We start from the raw sequence: 15,657 nt of genomic DNA on the forward strand, positions 1-15,657 counted from the left end.
TGCACAGGCTGCTTTGGAAGAGGCAGAGTAGAAGTCCCCATAGTTCACATTTTTAATCCTCTCCACCAAGAAGTCGACAAAACTCCAGGAAAATTGGGATTACTAGTTCCTTCACCAGTCAATAAGGAAAATTTTCTATTCCCTATCTTAAAAAAATATACCTCATTGTCTCAGCTGGACCAATTCCAAGAAAATATTTTCTTTTTCTAGAAAGTGAGGTAATTTTAGTATCTATTACAAATCAAAAGACTTACAGGGACTCAGCTAAAGCTTCTGATTAGGCTACTGTTCAGAGAAGCACAGTCTATCTGGTCTAGTTATTGAGTTACCTTTATTTTTTACACCATTAAGTTGGATCCAGAACTAAAAATAAACTCTTCAGAACCACGAGAAAACCAATTTTGTCCAGAATACTATCTGCTAATTGTGAGCTGCAGTTCATAGTGTAACAGGAGTATTAGCAAAGGTCTCTTTGGACAGTGAAAACAGGAAGTTGATTAAAAATGTAATAAGGTTTATTTATGGGAGAGCCCACAGAGGAAGGAGATCCTGTCTTTGTTGCCCTTTGAGTACAGCCCAGGGATGGCATTCAGCTGCTGAAGGGGCATTTGATGTCTGAGCAGTATCCCCACCTCCTCTGGGAGGAGAAGGGTGACAGGCTGGATAGAGGCATCCTTTAGGTTGGATTCAGCTTATGGAACACTGCTGCTGGCCACCCTGATTTGCTGACACCCTGCAAATTTCCAACCCCCTCTAGAAGAAAATCTGGGACATTAACGCAACTACTAAGATGAGTCTGGACAAAAATCCTGAGATACCAGAAGGAAAAACACAGAGCTCTGGCAATCTCTCCTGATCCTTGGCAGGGCCAGTTTTCCAGCTGCACTGCTATAATATTTGTGAGATCCAAGAAGGGTCACCCACCACGCTGTGACATGGAAACTAAGGAAGTGTGGGTGCTCTGCTCTTCGCCCCAGCCTTGCCTTATGCTTTGTATTAGCAAACTATACTTCCTCAGGTAGGTGGATTGTGAGCTAAAGTGGACTTTTGCATCAGAAATATATTTTTCTTTGCTTTGGTTATACATTTTCAATTTAAAATCTTTCCAATTTATTTTTACAGGCATCTGCTAAGATTGTTTCCCATATAACATAACTGTAATTAGGTCTAGATGTCAGAGAGTCAAAGGCAGGGAAAGATCGCCAAAATCCAACAAATCCCAGTGAACAGCATTGTGCAGACTTAAAATTCATCAGGTGTAACATCTGCACTGACAAACACTGAAATAAAATGCAGAAATTAGGGGACAAAATACTTACAATACAATGAAAAAATCCAGATTTGAGTCATTACAGTACACAGAGAAGACAGGAAAAAGGGTAGAAATGCATTGCTTTTGTATGATATTCATATCTACATGAAAATTAGTTTTTAAATTTTTGCTAAAATATTTTGTTAAATTAAAAAAATATTTTTTTTTATTTCCTAAAACAGCCACAGCATTGACTGTATCAGAATAAATCCAGGAATTAGTCTGAAGTCCTGATAAACTAATAAGAGGTCATATTGCCCTAAATTTTCATATCTGTAATTTCAGGGAATAGATTTTTCGCATGTAAAAGCAAGTAAAGACCAGAAATCTATTTTTTAAATTATAAATGAGTGTCTCTCCTGAACTAAAGTTCATTCTTTGCTGAGAACAACAACAGGGAAGTAGAGATCATGAGGAGCCAGTAAGCACATTTAAAAAAAAAATTAAAAAAAGAAAATCCTCCAAGGTGATCCATTATTAATTTAAAAAACAAAAAAGACAAGCCTCACCCTATGCATTGCCACATATGAGTGTTGGACCTTACAATTTTTACTCTACAGCAGCTTTTAGATATTGTGTAGAAACTGAAGACTGCACACATAGCTCAAATTTTGGAGAATAAAACCAGATGGGTGGATACAAATAATATCCTTATGGAGACAAAGAGGAAAAAAAAGTAAAAGCAGGGCTAAGTGCTACCATACCTACCCGTCTACCTTCCAGAAACTTTAGAGCTGTGCCAATGTTGGCAACCCAGTGAATTCGCTTCAGCTGACGCCCCTGCTCACAAGGCTTAAAGAGAAAGAACAGATTAAACTTCAATCAGATTTATGCCTGTTTGCTTCAAAAACTGAACTTTCAGATTTATTGTCAAGGCCTATGTAAAAACGCTCCTTGGAACAGTGAAATTGTTGAATTGTACCTTTGCATATATATCAGAGGGAGGACTGACAGATACAGGGGATATAAGTGATGTAAGTGTGATAATTCCATTATAAAACAGTTACATATGTCTTAATCTCAGGATGCAAACTGTTGACTTCAGTCCATAAACATCATTACATCAGAGAAATTTTTTTCTAATGTAAAATAACTACTATTTTTGTACACATGCAAACACACACATATAATATATATACGTGTGTGTATATATATATGCATTTGAGAGAAGGCAACATTCTCTCAATGAAATATTTTTGCCTGCAATGTATAAGTCAAAGTGTTTTTTTTTTTTTAAATCAGTCTTCAATGAAGTCATTTTAGCTAACAATTTTCATCCCATGTCTCTAGTACCTTATTGGCAATTAAAACCTCCGCTAAATTCCCATTAAGCAATGGATTTCACTGAACTTGAGACACATATGCTAAAAAAAGACAGAGTTTTTAAATTCAATCAAGAACATATGCTAATATGTTCTAATATCGGACAGCACAATTAAATTCCCCACGGAATTTTACACTGTAATGCAAATGTGCAACTACTGTAATTTAAATTCCTGTTCATGATGTAACAAAGGGCTTTAACAAAGGCCTACTATAAATTCTGAATCCCTCTTGCAGTTACTACAGGATATCATATGCTGGTATACATAACCTTTAAGTTCACCAGACATTATTCTCATTTTGGAATATCTCTTGTCTTTCCCTAACTAATATAGGCAGGATACAATCCAATGAATTTCACTGCAACAGGTGCCATCACTAAAATTCTTTTCCTATTTTACTACTTCTGGTTTGCCACAAGAGGGAGGCTTTCTGTCTCAGACTAACAGAAACTGAAAGGGATATATTTCAATGGAGCAGAAACACACTGCAAAGTACAGCTTTATCCCATTTCACAGTAAAATCACTTTTGTAGTTTGATTTACTGCCTAATTTTGGGGTTCACCTGCAATCAAAACAGAGGCAAAATATGAAAAGGAGAGCAAACTGCCTGTATGTGAAGGAGCCTGAAGCCAGCTGAACAACAGACTGCATTGCTTCTTCAGATGCAGCCACCTGATCTGCAAGCTGATCTGGGGAAAGTCAGAGCCCTTGGCCTAAAATCCTTTCATTTTTCTCCTCCGTGCACAAAACTAGCTTGCCTCCCAAAAGACAGCCTATTTGCTGTGTGCACACCATCCTCTCTTTACATAACTTGGCTGTGAAAAAGCCATTTGGCATCATTTAGGACTCTTTACAGTAGCAGAGCAACTGTCAAAGCAAATGGATATAAGCTCCCATGAAATCTGAGGAGCTTGTTAGAGGTTTTTTTGAGACAAAGCCATAAATTTAACAGGAAGAGTCTCATTTTTTTTCAAGATGCATAGAAGTAACTTGCAGTTAAAACCTTAATTGTGTCATAGCAGCAAAACCCAGATGAAATGCAAAGACTAATACAAATAAGAAATTTTTATGAGCCACATGGCAAAATTAATAAAAGAATGTGTACAATCAAGCATGCCTGCAATAATCTGTAGTCATTCTTTGTAATCAGATAACTTACTCAGTGAAAAACTTATTTTCCTATGAAGGAGTAAGTTTTTTTACAGTAGAGAAATATAGAAATTTAGAAAATTGTATCCCACAGAAGTTATGCAACTATCTTGTAAAAAGAAGTTGTTCCTGTAGAAGGAAGAACTTACCAGCTTCTGCCCTGAAAGAACCTCCAGAAGGGCAATTAGCATTACCCCATCTTTGATATCCTCAAACAGGTCATTCACCAGCATGGGAGGATTGCGCTGAAAAGGGAGAAGGTTTCAGATTTCATAAAGGCTCACCAGCATTGCATCCTAATTCCAGGCCTCTTGAACAGAAACCCAAAGAGAGTGGCTGGTCCCCTTCTTTGTATTTTATAATTTTTAATGTCAACATATCCTTTAACCACTGCTTTGCCACCACATTGTTTACTTAACACTTCCGCCACAGGACTGTAAAATTTTGTGGATTTCTGCAACTGAATACAGAAAGGAAAACCCTCCTGCCCACTGCAACAAGCAGAGAAAAAAATCAACAGCTGCCTCTGGTTCTACAAAATACACACAATTTACAGATCTACTATTATAATTACATTTCAATCCATCAGATTATTTTCCCTTGTGTTAAGTATTTCACAGAAATTTCACTCTCTCAGTCCAAGCAATAGGAGGAGCTGTATGAAGGGAAAATCCCTAGAGTAGCATAGCAGGTTGAGTGATGCTGCCACTTCTCACAGCTGACAGTTGTTGCAGTGAGTTGCTGTGTTTTCTCTCCTCTCCTCCAGCCTTGCAGGCTTTGGGTGCTGTCAGCACTGTCTCAGCTCCTGCTTAAGACAAATTGCTTACCAAATGTGTTTACTACACAAGAACAACAATGACAACACTCAAAAATATGTAAACATGATATTTTAGAAATTTTAAACAACAAGGTCACATAATCAAATTCTGTATTCTTAAATGCATAGCAGTTTATGGAATTATGACTCTCAGCTGGTCAGTAGTTTAATGATCACAAAATGTCTCCCAGAAACAAAAAGTTTAAACTTGGTTCAGCTGACAAATAGGCACCCTCCAACATCCATCAGCTTGTGAGAATTCATAAACCTTATGATGATGATGATAATAATACAAATAATGATAATAATACTAATACCTGTTCATTCACTAAAATTACAATGACACGACAAAATTCTCGAAACTACTTTAGGTTTAATAATTTACTTTTGGGGTACTTGTTAAAAGAAATGCTTGCACAACAAATTGTCTATTTTTCTACCTATTTCTATCTATATTTTTGTGTAGAAATAGAGATTCGAAAAGATGAATCTAATAAATGAAACACTGCTTTTGAAAAGGCAAAACTGCAGTAACAAATTAGGAGAAAGAAAAAAGATTCCAGCTCCCCAAATTAAAAAAAAAAAGAAGTGTTCAGCTTGGATAAAATATTATTTCAATAAAATATAACTTTGGCATAAAGTGAAAAAAAAAAGAACTCTGCTGGAAGTAGACTTCATCTCAGATTTGACATGCTCTAATACTCACACTAATAGAAGAGCCTATATTTTCATGTATATAAAATAAAGTAGCACTACAACTCATTATGAGGGTGTATTAAGTCATAGTTCTTTTTGATTTCCTAGCAAAGTAATAGATAATGTTGCTCCTGGGATCATGTTCTTCCTTAATATAACACCAAAGAAATCAATGAAGCAAGTGGGTCACTGAATATTAATTTGTCCCAGTCTTGCATCACAGGCAGCTGATACAAATGCAATTAATTTTCTTCACCTTCTATGTTATCATTTCCTGTTTGAAGCTTGGAGCAGCTTTGGTTTTATCAGTATTACCACATGACAAAACACTGAAGAATTATGTGCTAAACTAATTCAGCCATAAAGACAAGAGGATTACAGCAGCTGCCATCCTAATCCAACAGGAGGTGAAGGCCTGAAAAAAACCACCTATCCAAATGCCCCAGTAGTGAGGTTTGTCTATTGAAATTAACTCTACAGCAATGAAGAGAGATGGGTTTCTTAGAGAGGGTAATTTAAGATACATTTAGATTGAAGGGTAAGTGAGATTTACCCCATGATTCTGGTGCCCATAATGTGCTTGATAGACAACCTTTTTGAGTATAACACAGCTCTCTTCTCACTTGTGTGCTTTGGTATCCCTACTCACAAATAGAGGTAGAGGTCAGAGTTTGTCTCATCCCTACATGAAGCCAAAAGTCATCTGGAATTCATCTGCAAAGCAAGTCTGGGAAGCACTTCAGTTTTCCCTAGTGTGTAGCTTCACTCTGTAGTTAAAACCTCTGATTATCCAAGCCAAACTCTTGCTCTGAACCACCACAGTGGCAGTATTCAGTGGTATTGACAGAAGATACAAAAACTAGATTTACACCCCAACTGAGGCTTGGTACTATGGTAAGGCAGTGAGAGCATCCCACGCAAATTAACATCTACAGTACTTTCTACTTGAATCAAACATTGGTTTGGGGAAAAACAGCTGTAGAGACAGCACTGAATAAGATGAAAAGCTGAAAAGAAATCATCAAGCACCAAAGCTGGTACGAACTCCTGCTGTGAAGTGCGAGAATCACAATTGTCCTTCAAGTCAGCAAGCTGAAACACACTTTTTGTTGCTGGAAGGTGGCATAATTGCAAACACTGCCAGGGTTCAATCAGTTGCAATGATCCTAATACACTCTATTTTGAATGTTGGAAAGCCTCTGCAAAGAATTCTCCTGTAATAGTAAAGAAAAGCCTTCAATTATAAATTTTTGAACAAAATGTATTGGCAAAAAGTCAGAATATACTTTGATGAATAAGGAGACATTAAATCTGACCAACATGTAAGGTGGTCCACACTATGATTCCAGGTGCCTCAGTACTCGATTAAGCTTTTTTGCAAGTTTCTTCAAGAAAGAAAACCAGCAAATGCAGATTAATGATCTGCTACGTATTGCATTGCATGAATTCTACTAAAGACTCCTTTATTGCAGTTTATCCAATCACAGTAGTGCAGTTAATAGTGAAAATGATATTTAAAAACAGTCATGTCCCAAGGAAGGAATCACACTCAGAAGAAGTAAATTCATGTGATCTGTAGGAGGAATACAAACTAAATAAGAACAAATCTTCAAGGCTAATAAACTAGATTTTTGTCATATTAAGTATTTATTTAAATAACTGTATTAGAACTGATCATAAAGTGGGAACCGTGGAAGAAATGCTTTGCATAAACTTGTTGCTCAAACTTGTCTAATTTGCTGTAGTCTCCAGGAAATATTACAAATAACCTAAAGAACTGAATACTGGTGCATATAAAAAAAAAATTTACTGATAAGCCTCAAAAAAAGATTTTTAGTAGACCTGCAATCTCTAGAAATTCCTCTGTGTATACAGTAAAATAAGTTTTGTAAAATCCAAACTTCAGATATGGAACAAACATATATTTGCTAAGCTTTATTCTTTTATTGAAAGACTTTTTCCTGCATTTAATTTCTCATTTGCATATTTTCTACAGGAATCTTTTCCTCACACCCTGCACTTAACTTCTCTAATGAAAAAATCATACTATACAAATAACAGCATCTGCATCATAATGAATGCAAATGCAGACATTGAATACTATTTTTGTTACATTAATTTTCAAATAATCTTTCAAAGACTGCTGGAGAAGTGCATGAAAATCTATCCACATGCACAAACAGGAACAAATCTATGTAACTGCTGAATTTGTCTCTCCAGGGAAATATATGTGAGAACAGCAAGGACAATGTGAAATTTGCATTACTCTGTAATAGCTGGACCCCTTCTCTGGCACAATTTACTTCCTAAATCCGTATGAATGTTTTCATAGTCCTTGCTGTTAGTGACTCTTCTAATTACTGAAGCTGAGCCACTCAGTCCTAATTTTTGCATGATTAATATCATTGCACAAATTAATTTAGCATTCATGGTTTAACATTAGAGGTTATATGCAATACTAGCTGAAAACATATAGTAACTGTTGAAGCAGGAAACTACCAGTCAGATTTTCCTCATTACACAGTCAAAGTGGACAGTAGTTTATTTTTTTTCTCTGTGCCAGTGACAAGGATAGTGGGAGCCTCTGTTTTCCCATTTGAAAAAGATCAAAAGGTCCAGACTCAGTTAAATGATGAAAACTGATGAGGTTCATGAAAGACCAAGTTACATTTAGATTTTAAGAACCAGCTAATATCATGAACAGCACTGTGTGTGAGAGCTCCCAGTCTTGATATACCTGTTTCCTTTTCTTCCTTTCTTTGCTATGAAAGATATAATTTTGCAGTTTCAAAAGCTTTAACATGAGGCTTAATGTCCAGGTTTAATTCAGCATTATATAAATACTGCATACATAAAATTAAAAATTTTAATCCAGTTTTAGTTTTATTTTTAATTGATATCCATCCTCTGCTTTTGTTTTTTATATGTGTGCATCCTCTTAATAGAAACAAAATTAATAGCAATTTCTTTCAGTAGGTATTTGTTGTTCACTCTATCAGTGAGTTTACTTTGGTGAGTACAAGTACTAAAATTATCCCTACACCTGGGAACAAAAATGTTGTTTGATTGGGTTAAACCAATTTGCAGCCTGTGTCTCAAACTTTGAAACTAATATTCTCCCAAACTTTCATGAAAGGTGAGAAAGGCAATAAAAAGCACCTGCCTTAGCTGTTAAAGAAAGTGATGTATTTTTCATCCTCTTTACTCCTCTAATCCCCTACCTCAAAAATTGGCCTAGGTAATGAAATGAAAAAATATTTAAGTAATTGCTGTTCTGAATGCAAGTAATGTCTCCTTTTTGAAATATTTGGTGTAAATTTGTTCTGCATTTTATATTTAGATTTTGAAAAGATGCTTCAAAAGATAATTAGAAGCATACTCAAATTACATCTATACTTTGAAGCTGAGATTGAGATGAGGAAAGACAGTTCTACATCCATAGAAAAATATTAATAAATTATATTGAATCAGAAAATGTCTTGTTCTGTTACACATGCATATCGCATTTATCATTAGTAGAACTGCACAGATGCACAAAAATTCAAAAGGATGGCCAGAAATTAGACCATATTAATTTCAAAGATTATGACTCAATTTCTGCAAGTGGCTGGCAGAGAAAACATGATTTCCAATTGATGAGTCTCACCAGATTACTGCTCAGAATCACAGAACAGAGACAGCTGGGCTGAGGGTGACAGCAGAGGGACAGATGCAGCCTTGTGCTAACAGCTTGCCCAAAATGAAGCTGCATCACACTACCTGCTAGTCAGCACACTTGCAGGCCTTTCCTCTCTGTTCATCCCCTCTGGGTGAGGGCACAGCTTGCACCAGGGCTGTTTTACCTCCATCTTTCGATTTGTCCCATAATTAGCTGATGCCAAGGTCCTTTACTTGTCCTCTGCTTGTGAAAGAACATTGAAATGCAAAACAATCTTAAAAATGTAGCATTCTATCATAAGAGTGAAAGAGAATAAAAAATTCACACCTTTCTCCTATTCCCTTTCATAAAATTCAGTGCATCGAATCATAAAAGCATTTAGGCTGGAAAATTGCTTTAAAATCAAGTCCAATCATTAACCTAACACTGACATGTCCACCCCTAATCCATGGCCCTAAGTGCCACATCTGCACCTCTTTTAAACACCTCCAGGGATGATGACTTAATCACTTTCATAGGTAGCCAATTCCAGTGCCTGACAACTCTTTTTAGTGGAGAAATTTCAGCAGCAGTCTCATTTAATTTATCTGTTTGCTCATTAGTATTTATTTGTACCCATATTTTCAAACCCATTCCTAACATTAAATAGCCAAAAATAAGTGGTTAAATGTAACTGACAGCCTTAGTTACTGAATTAGTTTCTGTTTCAATTAGAGCATGACTTTTTAAATGAAAAACATACACTAAGAGCTTTCAAATTAGCAGGGAAGAATCTTTTGCTCTTAGCAAACCCTGACAAATAATCACATACTGCTTCATGTTCCCAAGCTATGAATTGGTCTTGGTTCTACCTAAAATAATCAAATCACTTCTGTATTTCCATTTCTTTCAAATCATTTTTCCTCACAATGTAAGAAACTAGTCCTTCTTAGATCCACCTTTGCTCTACTCAATTAACACAGTGTAAGGATGACTACTCTACCTGAATAGTTTCCTTTCCTACCTCTAAACCATCTTTCAAATCACTACAGTAAAACCCCATCAATCTTTGCATAGAAATCATTAATTTCTCCTATTTTTGAGATTTCATGCAGTACTTATTTTCAAAACCCCTCAAACTCATTTATGTTGAAACATTTCTTTAGATAGACATGGTGCTAAGAGTAACAGATACCTTAATTATAGTCTTCAGTTTTCTCTTATTTCCTCCTATTCCTTTTTCAATTTATAATTTTACGAGATTATCAAAAATGTCAAGGAAAGAAGTACAGAGTTTTCCAAGAGTAGCCAAGAGACAGAGAGACAATTTGACATGACTTTAGTGAATGCATATACTGAGTTAAATGTGGCGCAGTGTTTCTGGATCAGTTGTGAGACACAAAGGCAAAATTCAAATCATCTTCCCCCTGTCTCCCCTTTTTCTCCTGGCTCAGCATCTATTGCTGTTTCTCTGCTCTAAGTTTAGGCCAGCACTTCACAGTGTTCCTCACTAGGTACCAGACTAGTAGATGCTCCACTTTATATTGGGTCAAAGATGAGAGCAGAATGCAGACAGTGCTGCCTAAAAGTGGGTCTCCTTCCAGGATTTTTCCATATCACATTTCAAAGGCTTCCAGACAATGGAGATCTTACATATCTCCAATTTTTTTTAAACAATCGAAACCATAACAACCCTTCACATAACTCAAATAGCCTTAATATTGAAATTTTGAGTTAAAAGTCAGAACATGAGTGCAAGGGGAGTCCTGGACACTTCAGAGACCCACCCGGATTTCCTACAGTTGTAATTAACTCAGAAAACATATCTCCACTTACATATTTCCAAAAACATAACTAACAAAGTTTTAAAAGCTTATGCTTTAAACACTGAAGAATTTGAATGGCATGGGTCACTTTAATTGAGTCTAATTTCTATAAACAGTGCTTCCCTTTGGCAGCATAACCATGAGAATGGGAAGCAGAGCCAGAAGATCTGACTTCAGCAGTGAGGCAAACATGCTGAAAGCCATCCATAAAAGTATCACAGACACAGCTTTCCTGGTGAAGTGTGAATGAAGACAAATCAGTTACCACAAGTAACTGGAAGGTACCTCAGGTAGCTAAAAGTCAGGGCTGTGGCTGCATAACTGCCTGGTTTGGACATGTTTGATCAGTCTTTATGGTATCAGGCCCATTAAGGAGCTACACACCCAGATCATGCAAGTCAAAAGGTTCATCTGAGCTCTCATGGCCCAAATGGACTAGAACAGCAGGAAGCATTCAGTAATCCCCATCCATGGCAAGATCTCTTAGTGGCTGGTTGGTACCAATTGTAGCTTAACACTTTTAAACTGTGTGTAAATCACTGTCTTCACTCTTCTAAAGGCAAGACCAGGAGTTTTAAGTTGTGTTAAGAAGAAGGAACAATAGTCTGATGACAAATTTCACAATGCATCAGATAATTAATTCAGCACTGGATTCATGAAGCACTACTTATGTCTGTCACCAGATCAAACTACCTAAGACTTAAGTTTTATTCTAATATATTGTGTGCATTAAGTCTAGTATTTCCATTTCATAGAATGCAGTTTCAGATGTTTCCTCTGGCTGAAATACCAGGTACTGTGCTACCTTCCAGTTCTGGCCAAAGAAGCAGGGTGGTTGCATCTGGACACCCCTTGCAGTTGTACAGCTGATCACTACCATATTGAGATTAATCTCCAATAGTGTGCAGATGAGGAGGATCCTTTTGTAACTTCACAAAATACTGCTCAGAGAAATCTGGCATATTCTATACTCCTGGGCTGTATAAGCATAGATTAAAAGGTTTGATTTTTTAAAAAAATAAATTTTCAAAGCCATGTGTTACCTTTGCCAGATGAGTATTGATCCATTTTGTGAAAGTCCGCTTCTGCACAGACTCTTGCTCATCTGAGAATAAAAGGAAATCAGTTTGATTAGATATCACTGGATACTTTCAGATTCACATGGTGGATGAGTAAAATTTCCTACTAACAATAAATGTATTCTGCACTTGCCAGAAATAACTCTTTATTTTATTGAGACAGTAAATTTTACCTCTAAATACTCATAGGGAATACTTATTACAATGATGCTCTGATACCTGACTATTTGAAGAGTTTCACAGCAAAGTTCAGGTCTTAACAAGCTAATGACCAGAAAGACACAATTTAAAATCTAAATGTCATGATAAATTTGAGTTCTAAATCCATACTATACTTACCCAAGGTCTGAGCACCTAGAACTTCTCTATACTTTTTTAAGTAGAACCCACATCTCTCAGAGCCAAGCAGCTTTTGTGCAGAAAGTTAGCTAGGAACTTAGAAAAAAAATACTTCTTAGCATATGTTTTTGAAAATGTTTAGAATGTTGAATTAAAGATTTGAAATTGCATTATCAAACTTAGTTTTCCCCTGGGAGATCCTGCCAGGAAGGAGCCATTAGCTAGTTCAGGCAGTTTCTACATCACTACTTACTAGGTCCCTTAGTCCTGTCTTGAAGCACTTGTCTGGTTTATAGTGCATTTCCCTGACTGTCAGATCATCCCTGTGGGACAGCTGCCAGCTGCACAGATAAAAATAGCTCCCAAATCAGCTCCTCCAGCTCCTTCTCCAGCTGCAGCAGCAAGGGTCACAGCAGTGGAGGGAAGAGCATCACAGCGTCATAACCAATACACAAAGTCCTGCCCCTTTCTTGTAGGCAATCAGTTTTGACACATGGAATAATTTCACAGCAGAGGTATTCAAGTATTTACTACAGAGTTTTTTCTTTCAAAAATAGGAGGAAACATCTATTTCATGGAAAAACAAATCATGTTATTACCATCATCAGTTCTGAATGAACGTCTTCATTTCCCAACAGAAAATTCAAATAAATACAATTACTGTCTGATATTTACTCTTCATAAGAATATGCACATAGCCCAAAACCTACAGATGGAATACCTAATTTCAGCTCCTGCATTTTCTAGTAACTTGTGCAGCACTGAACAGCATTTTTCCTAGTCCAAATCTGTAAAATTAAAATGGAATATTCCTTAACTCCCATTAAAGTTCTGGAATAAGCTTGTTGCATTCGTAGCAATAAACTCCCTAATTTACACTCGTGCAAAGCTGCTTCACAATTAGGGTACATAGGGATAGAAATCACCACACAAAATTCATAGGTCAAAATGTTATCTTCAGTTGGTCAGTGGCCATATACAAGCTTCCCAAAAATGTCTGTGCATTATAATCCAGGAATATTTCCTTTATATATAAAAACCATCTCACATATAAGAAATACAAGAGGAAAAAAAGATACCTACACTCACCAGCATCTATTACTAGATTATCACATGCTAGATTATCACACTTTATGCCTAAGAAAATAATTCTGCAGTCTATACTTTCCTTTGCTATCATTGGGCAGGCAGGATTACATTTTTTTTTTTAATTTATTACACAATCAGAATCTACTTGTTGCAGTCATGGGCAAGTTATGAAAAATATCACTAAGATACTGCATCATGCTTCATTCCACACTGACTGTTTTTTGCAGGGAGGCGTCTTGATTTTGTATGTGACAATTGTTTCTACATTCTGAAAAACAGACTTGTCACTGCACAGTTCCTAACCATAAGCAAGCTTTCCTTTTGACACACAGTAAATGTCAGCTGTGCTCTGCAATTACATATATAGGTAGCCAAATTAACTTTCATGCAAGTACTTGCACACTTCCATTGGGTTGTGTGTGAATAAGTGTAGGGATAGAGATCAAGCATGCACAGAATTAATCCATTTCTGCCTTAATTCACGCCTCTGTAGTGCAAAAATCTCCTCAGCAACCCTGATACAAAAAGGCATGCCAAAACAAATAAACCAGGTCTTCAGAAGTTAAACTTCTCATCAATGAAATGATGAGAGTAAAATGATTCCATAATTTGTAGTTCCAGTGCATCTTGGTGATTTAAAAAACAACCTTCTAAAAAAAACTGGAAATCAGACAACCAGCTTCCAGCTTCTAAAGAGACACATTACGAGCAGAAGATACACAGAGTTTCAGTCATACCAACAAATAGCAGAAATAGCCCTTCTAAATAACCTGCTTCAAGGGGATTTATGTGAGCAATATATTCTTTATGAGCCCAACTAGAACTACTAAATAAAGTTGCCTTGGTTCTAGCATTTATTTTGTATAGGCTTAAAAGGAACAGATTTTACCACTGTAAAATCTATGCCACAACATAACACAAGCAGTGCATTGATTTTTAAAATTCCATTGTAAATATGCTTTTAAAAATTTACCTGAAAGCAATTGTGTTATTTTCATTGATTAAATTCTCTGCACAGGTACTGCTTATTTAACACCCACAAAACCTGTGTGTCACACAGCTCCTTATGCTCTCCCCACTCTCAAGAACTGTCAGCTCCATATTCGCACCACTTACCCTGCTGGCACTGAAAGAATTCAGGAAGCACATTCCATGACAGCACATTTCTGCCACCAGCACCTTTACAGTGAGCCATAGGCACTGCTGCTGCTGCTGTGGATGCTGCTGTGGCTTCTACCCCTCTCTCTTGTTCAGTGTTTCCTTAGGATACAGCCAGAAGTAATTTTTCAACAATGATCCACTTTTTTCCCTCACTGGAAATGCAAGCCTCTTACAAAAATCCCTCCACCATCTCTTAGCTGAGGATTCATAAGAAGCCAAACCTTAAAAACATCCTTATATGTTCCTGCAGAGAGGCAACAGCCAGACAAAGCCAGCTGTATTGGAAGCAGCAGTTCTGCTGGTCTCACTGCCATCATCCTTCTCCACTGTTTTTCTGTGGAAAGATTTTATTATCTCAGCACCAGCCAATCCGCTAGCAGAAACCTCTGATGTCAAGAGCTTGAATAATTCATCCAGGGACCGTGACAACCCAACTACACTGCTGATATCCTAAAGCAAAAAGATGTGTGCAAAAACTGATGCAGCTTTCTCACCACTGCTTTTTTAACAGCATAGTGCTCAGTAAGTAAAAATGGTTGAATGGCAAAGACCTTCTCCTCTAGGTTGTCACACATGTAAAGGAAAACAGCTTTTAAAAACAACCACTTGGTTCACTGCATGCTCCTGTGAGACAGAGATGTCCTTCAGCTTTGCAACTGGAAGTGGAAGAAATCTATTCAAATGCATTGCTTGCTATATGTAGGCCACTTAGCTTTGAATAATGTATTTGATCTGTTGTACAAGGGGCACAAAACATATGTAAGGATGCTGAGAATTTTTGGAGAGTGCCTAGATCAGCCTGAAACATGCTCAAAATTCTGATAATATGCAGTACTTTCGATTTCATTAAGTCAGAGAACTAGAACAGATATTTTTTCCTCTGGTAAAATGAAGGCAGATATGAAATATTCTTTGTGGAGATTCATATGTTATTCCCCTACAGGGGCCAACAGAGTAATACACACTATTGAAATGAGAATAAAAAGGCTCACTTTTATTATGCCATTATTGTAAATGTATCATTATAGAGACAAAATTCAAATTTCTGTTTCTGTAAAACACAAGGACTCTGACAATATGATTCTGCATCTGAAAGAAATGCTGCAAGAAATATACATTTAATCAAATATCTTTTTTTAATTGGCTGGAAATATCTTCATATTTTTACAAACCCTTTCTCTACTAAAGCGTCACCAACAGGCTTCTTTTCTACAAGAATTTTTTTA

At 36.6% G+C, this 15,657-nt stretch overlaps 1 protein-coding gene across 8 annotated transcripts in view; it reads right to left on the bottom strand.

Moving 5' to 3' along the window:
• The window catches only part of SYNE1 (spectrin repeat containing nuclear envelope protein 1), a 287,608-nt gene that overhangs the window by 226,278 nt on the left and 45,673 nt on the right, over nucleotides 1-15,657 (bottom strand). For 7 of the 8 annotated variants that reach the window (XM_077175395.1, XM_077175394.1, XM_077175391.1 and 4 more), the window contains exons 1-4: nucleotides 14,387-14,480; nucleotides 11,807-11,868; nucleotides 3,937-4,032; nucleotides 2,021-2,104 (exon numbers count right to left, since the gene is read on the bottom strand). In XM_077175395.1, the coding sequence (XP_077031510.1) occupies nucleotides 2,021-2,104; nucleotides 3,937-4,032; nucleotides 11,807-11,868; nucleotides 14,387-14,465 (321 nt within the window). In that variant the 5' untranslated portion in view covers nucleotides 14,466-14,480. Of the gene's footprint in view, nucleotides 1-2,020; nucleotides 2,105-3,936; nucleotides 4,033-11,806; nucleotides 11,869-14,386; nucleotides 14,481-15,657 lie in introns of those variants that run through there. The other variant, XM_077175388.1, reaches the window with a different exon arrangement.

The sequence above is a fragment of the Agelaius phoeniceus genome, chromosome 3 (assembly GCF_051311805.1).
Source record: "Agelaius phoeniceus isolate bAgePho1 chromosome 3, bAgePho1.hap1, whole genome shotgun sequence".
NCBI classification, from domain to species: domain Eukaryota; kingdom Metazoa; phylum Chordata; class Aves; order Passeriformes; family Icteridae; genus Agelaius; species Agelaius phoeniceus.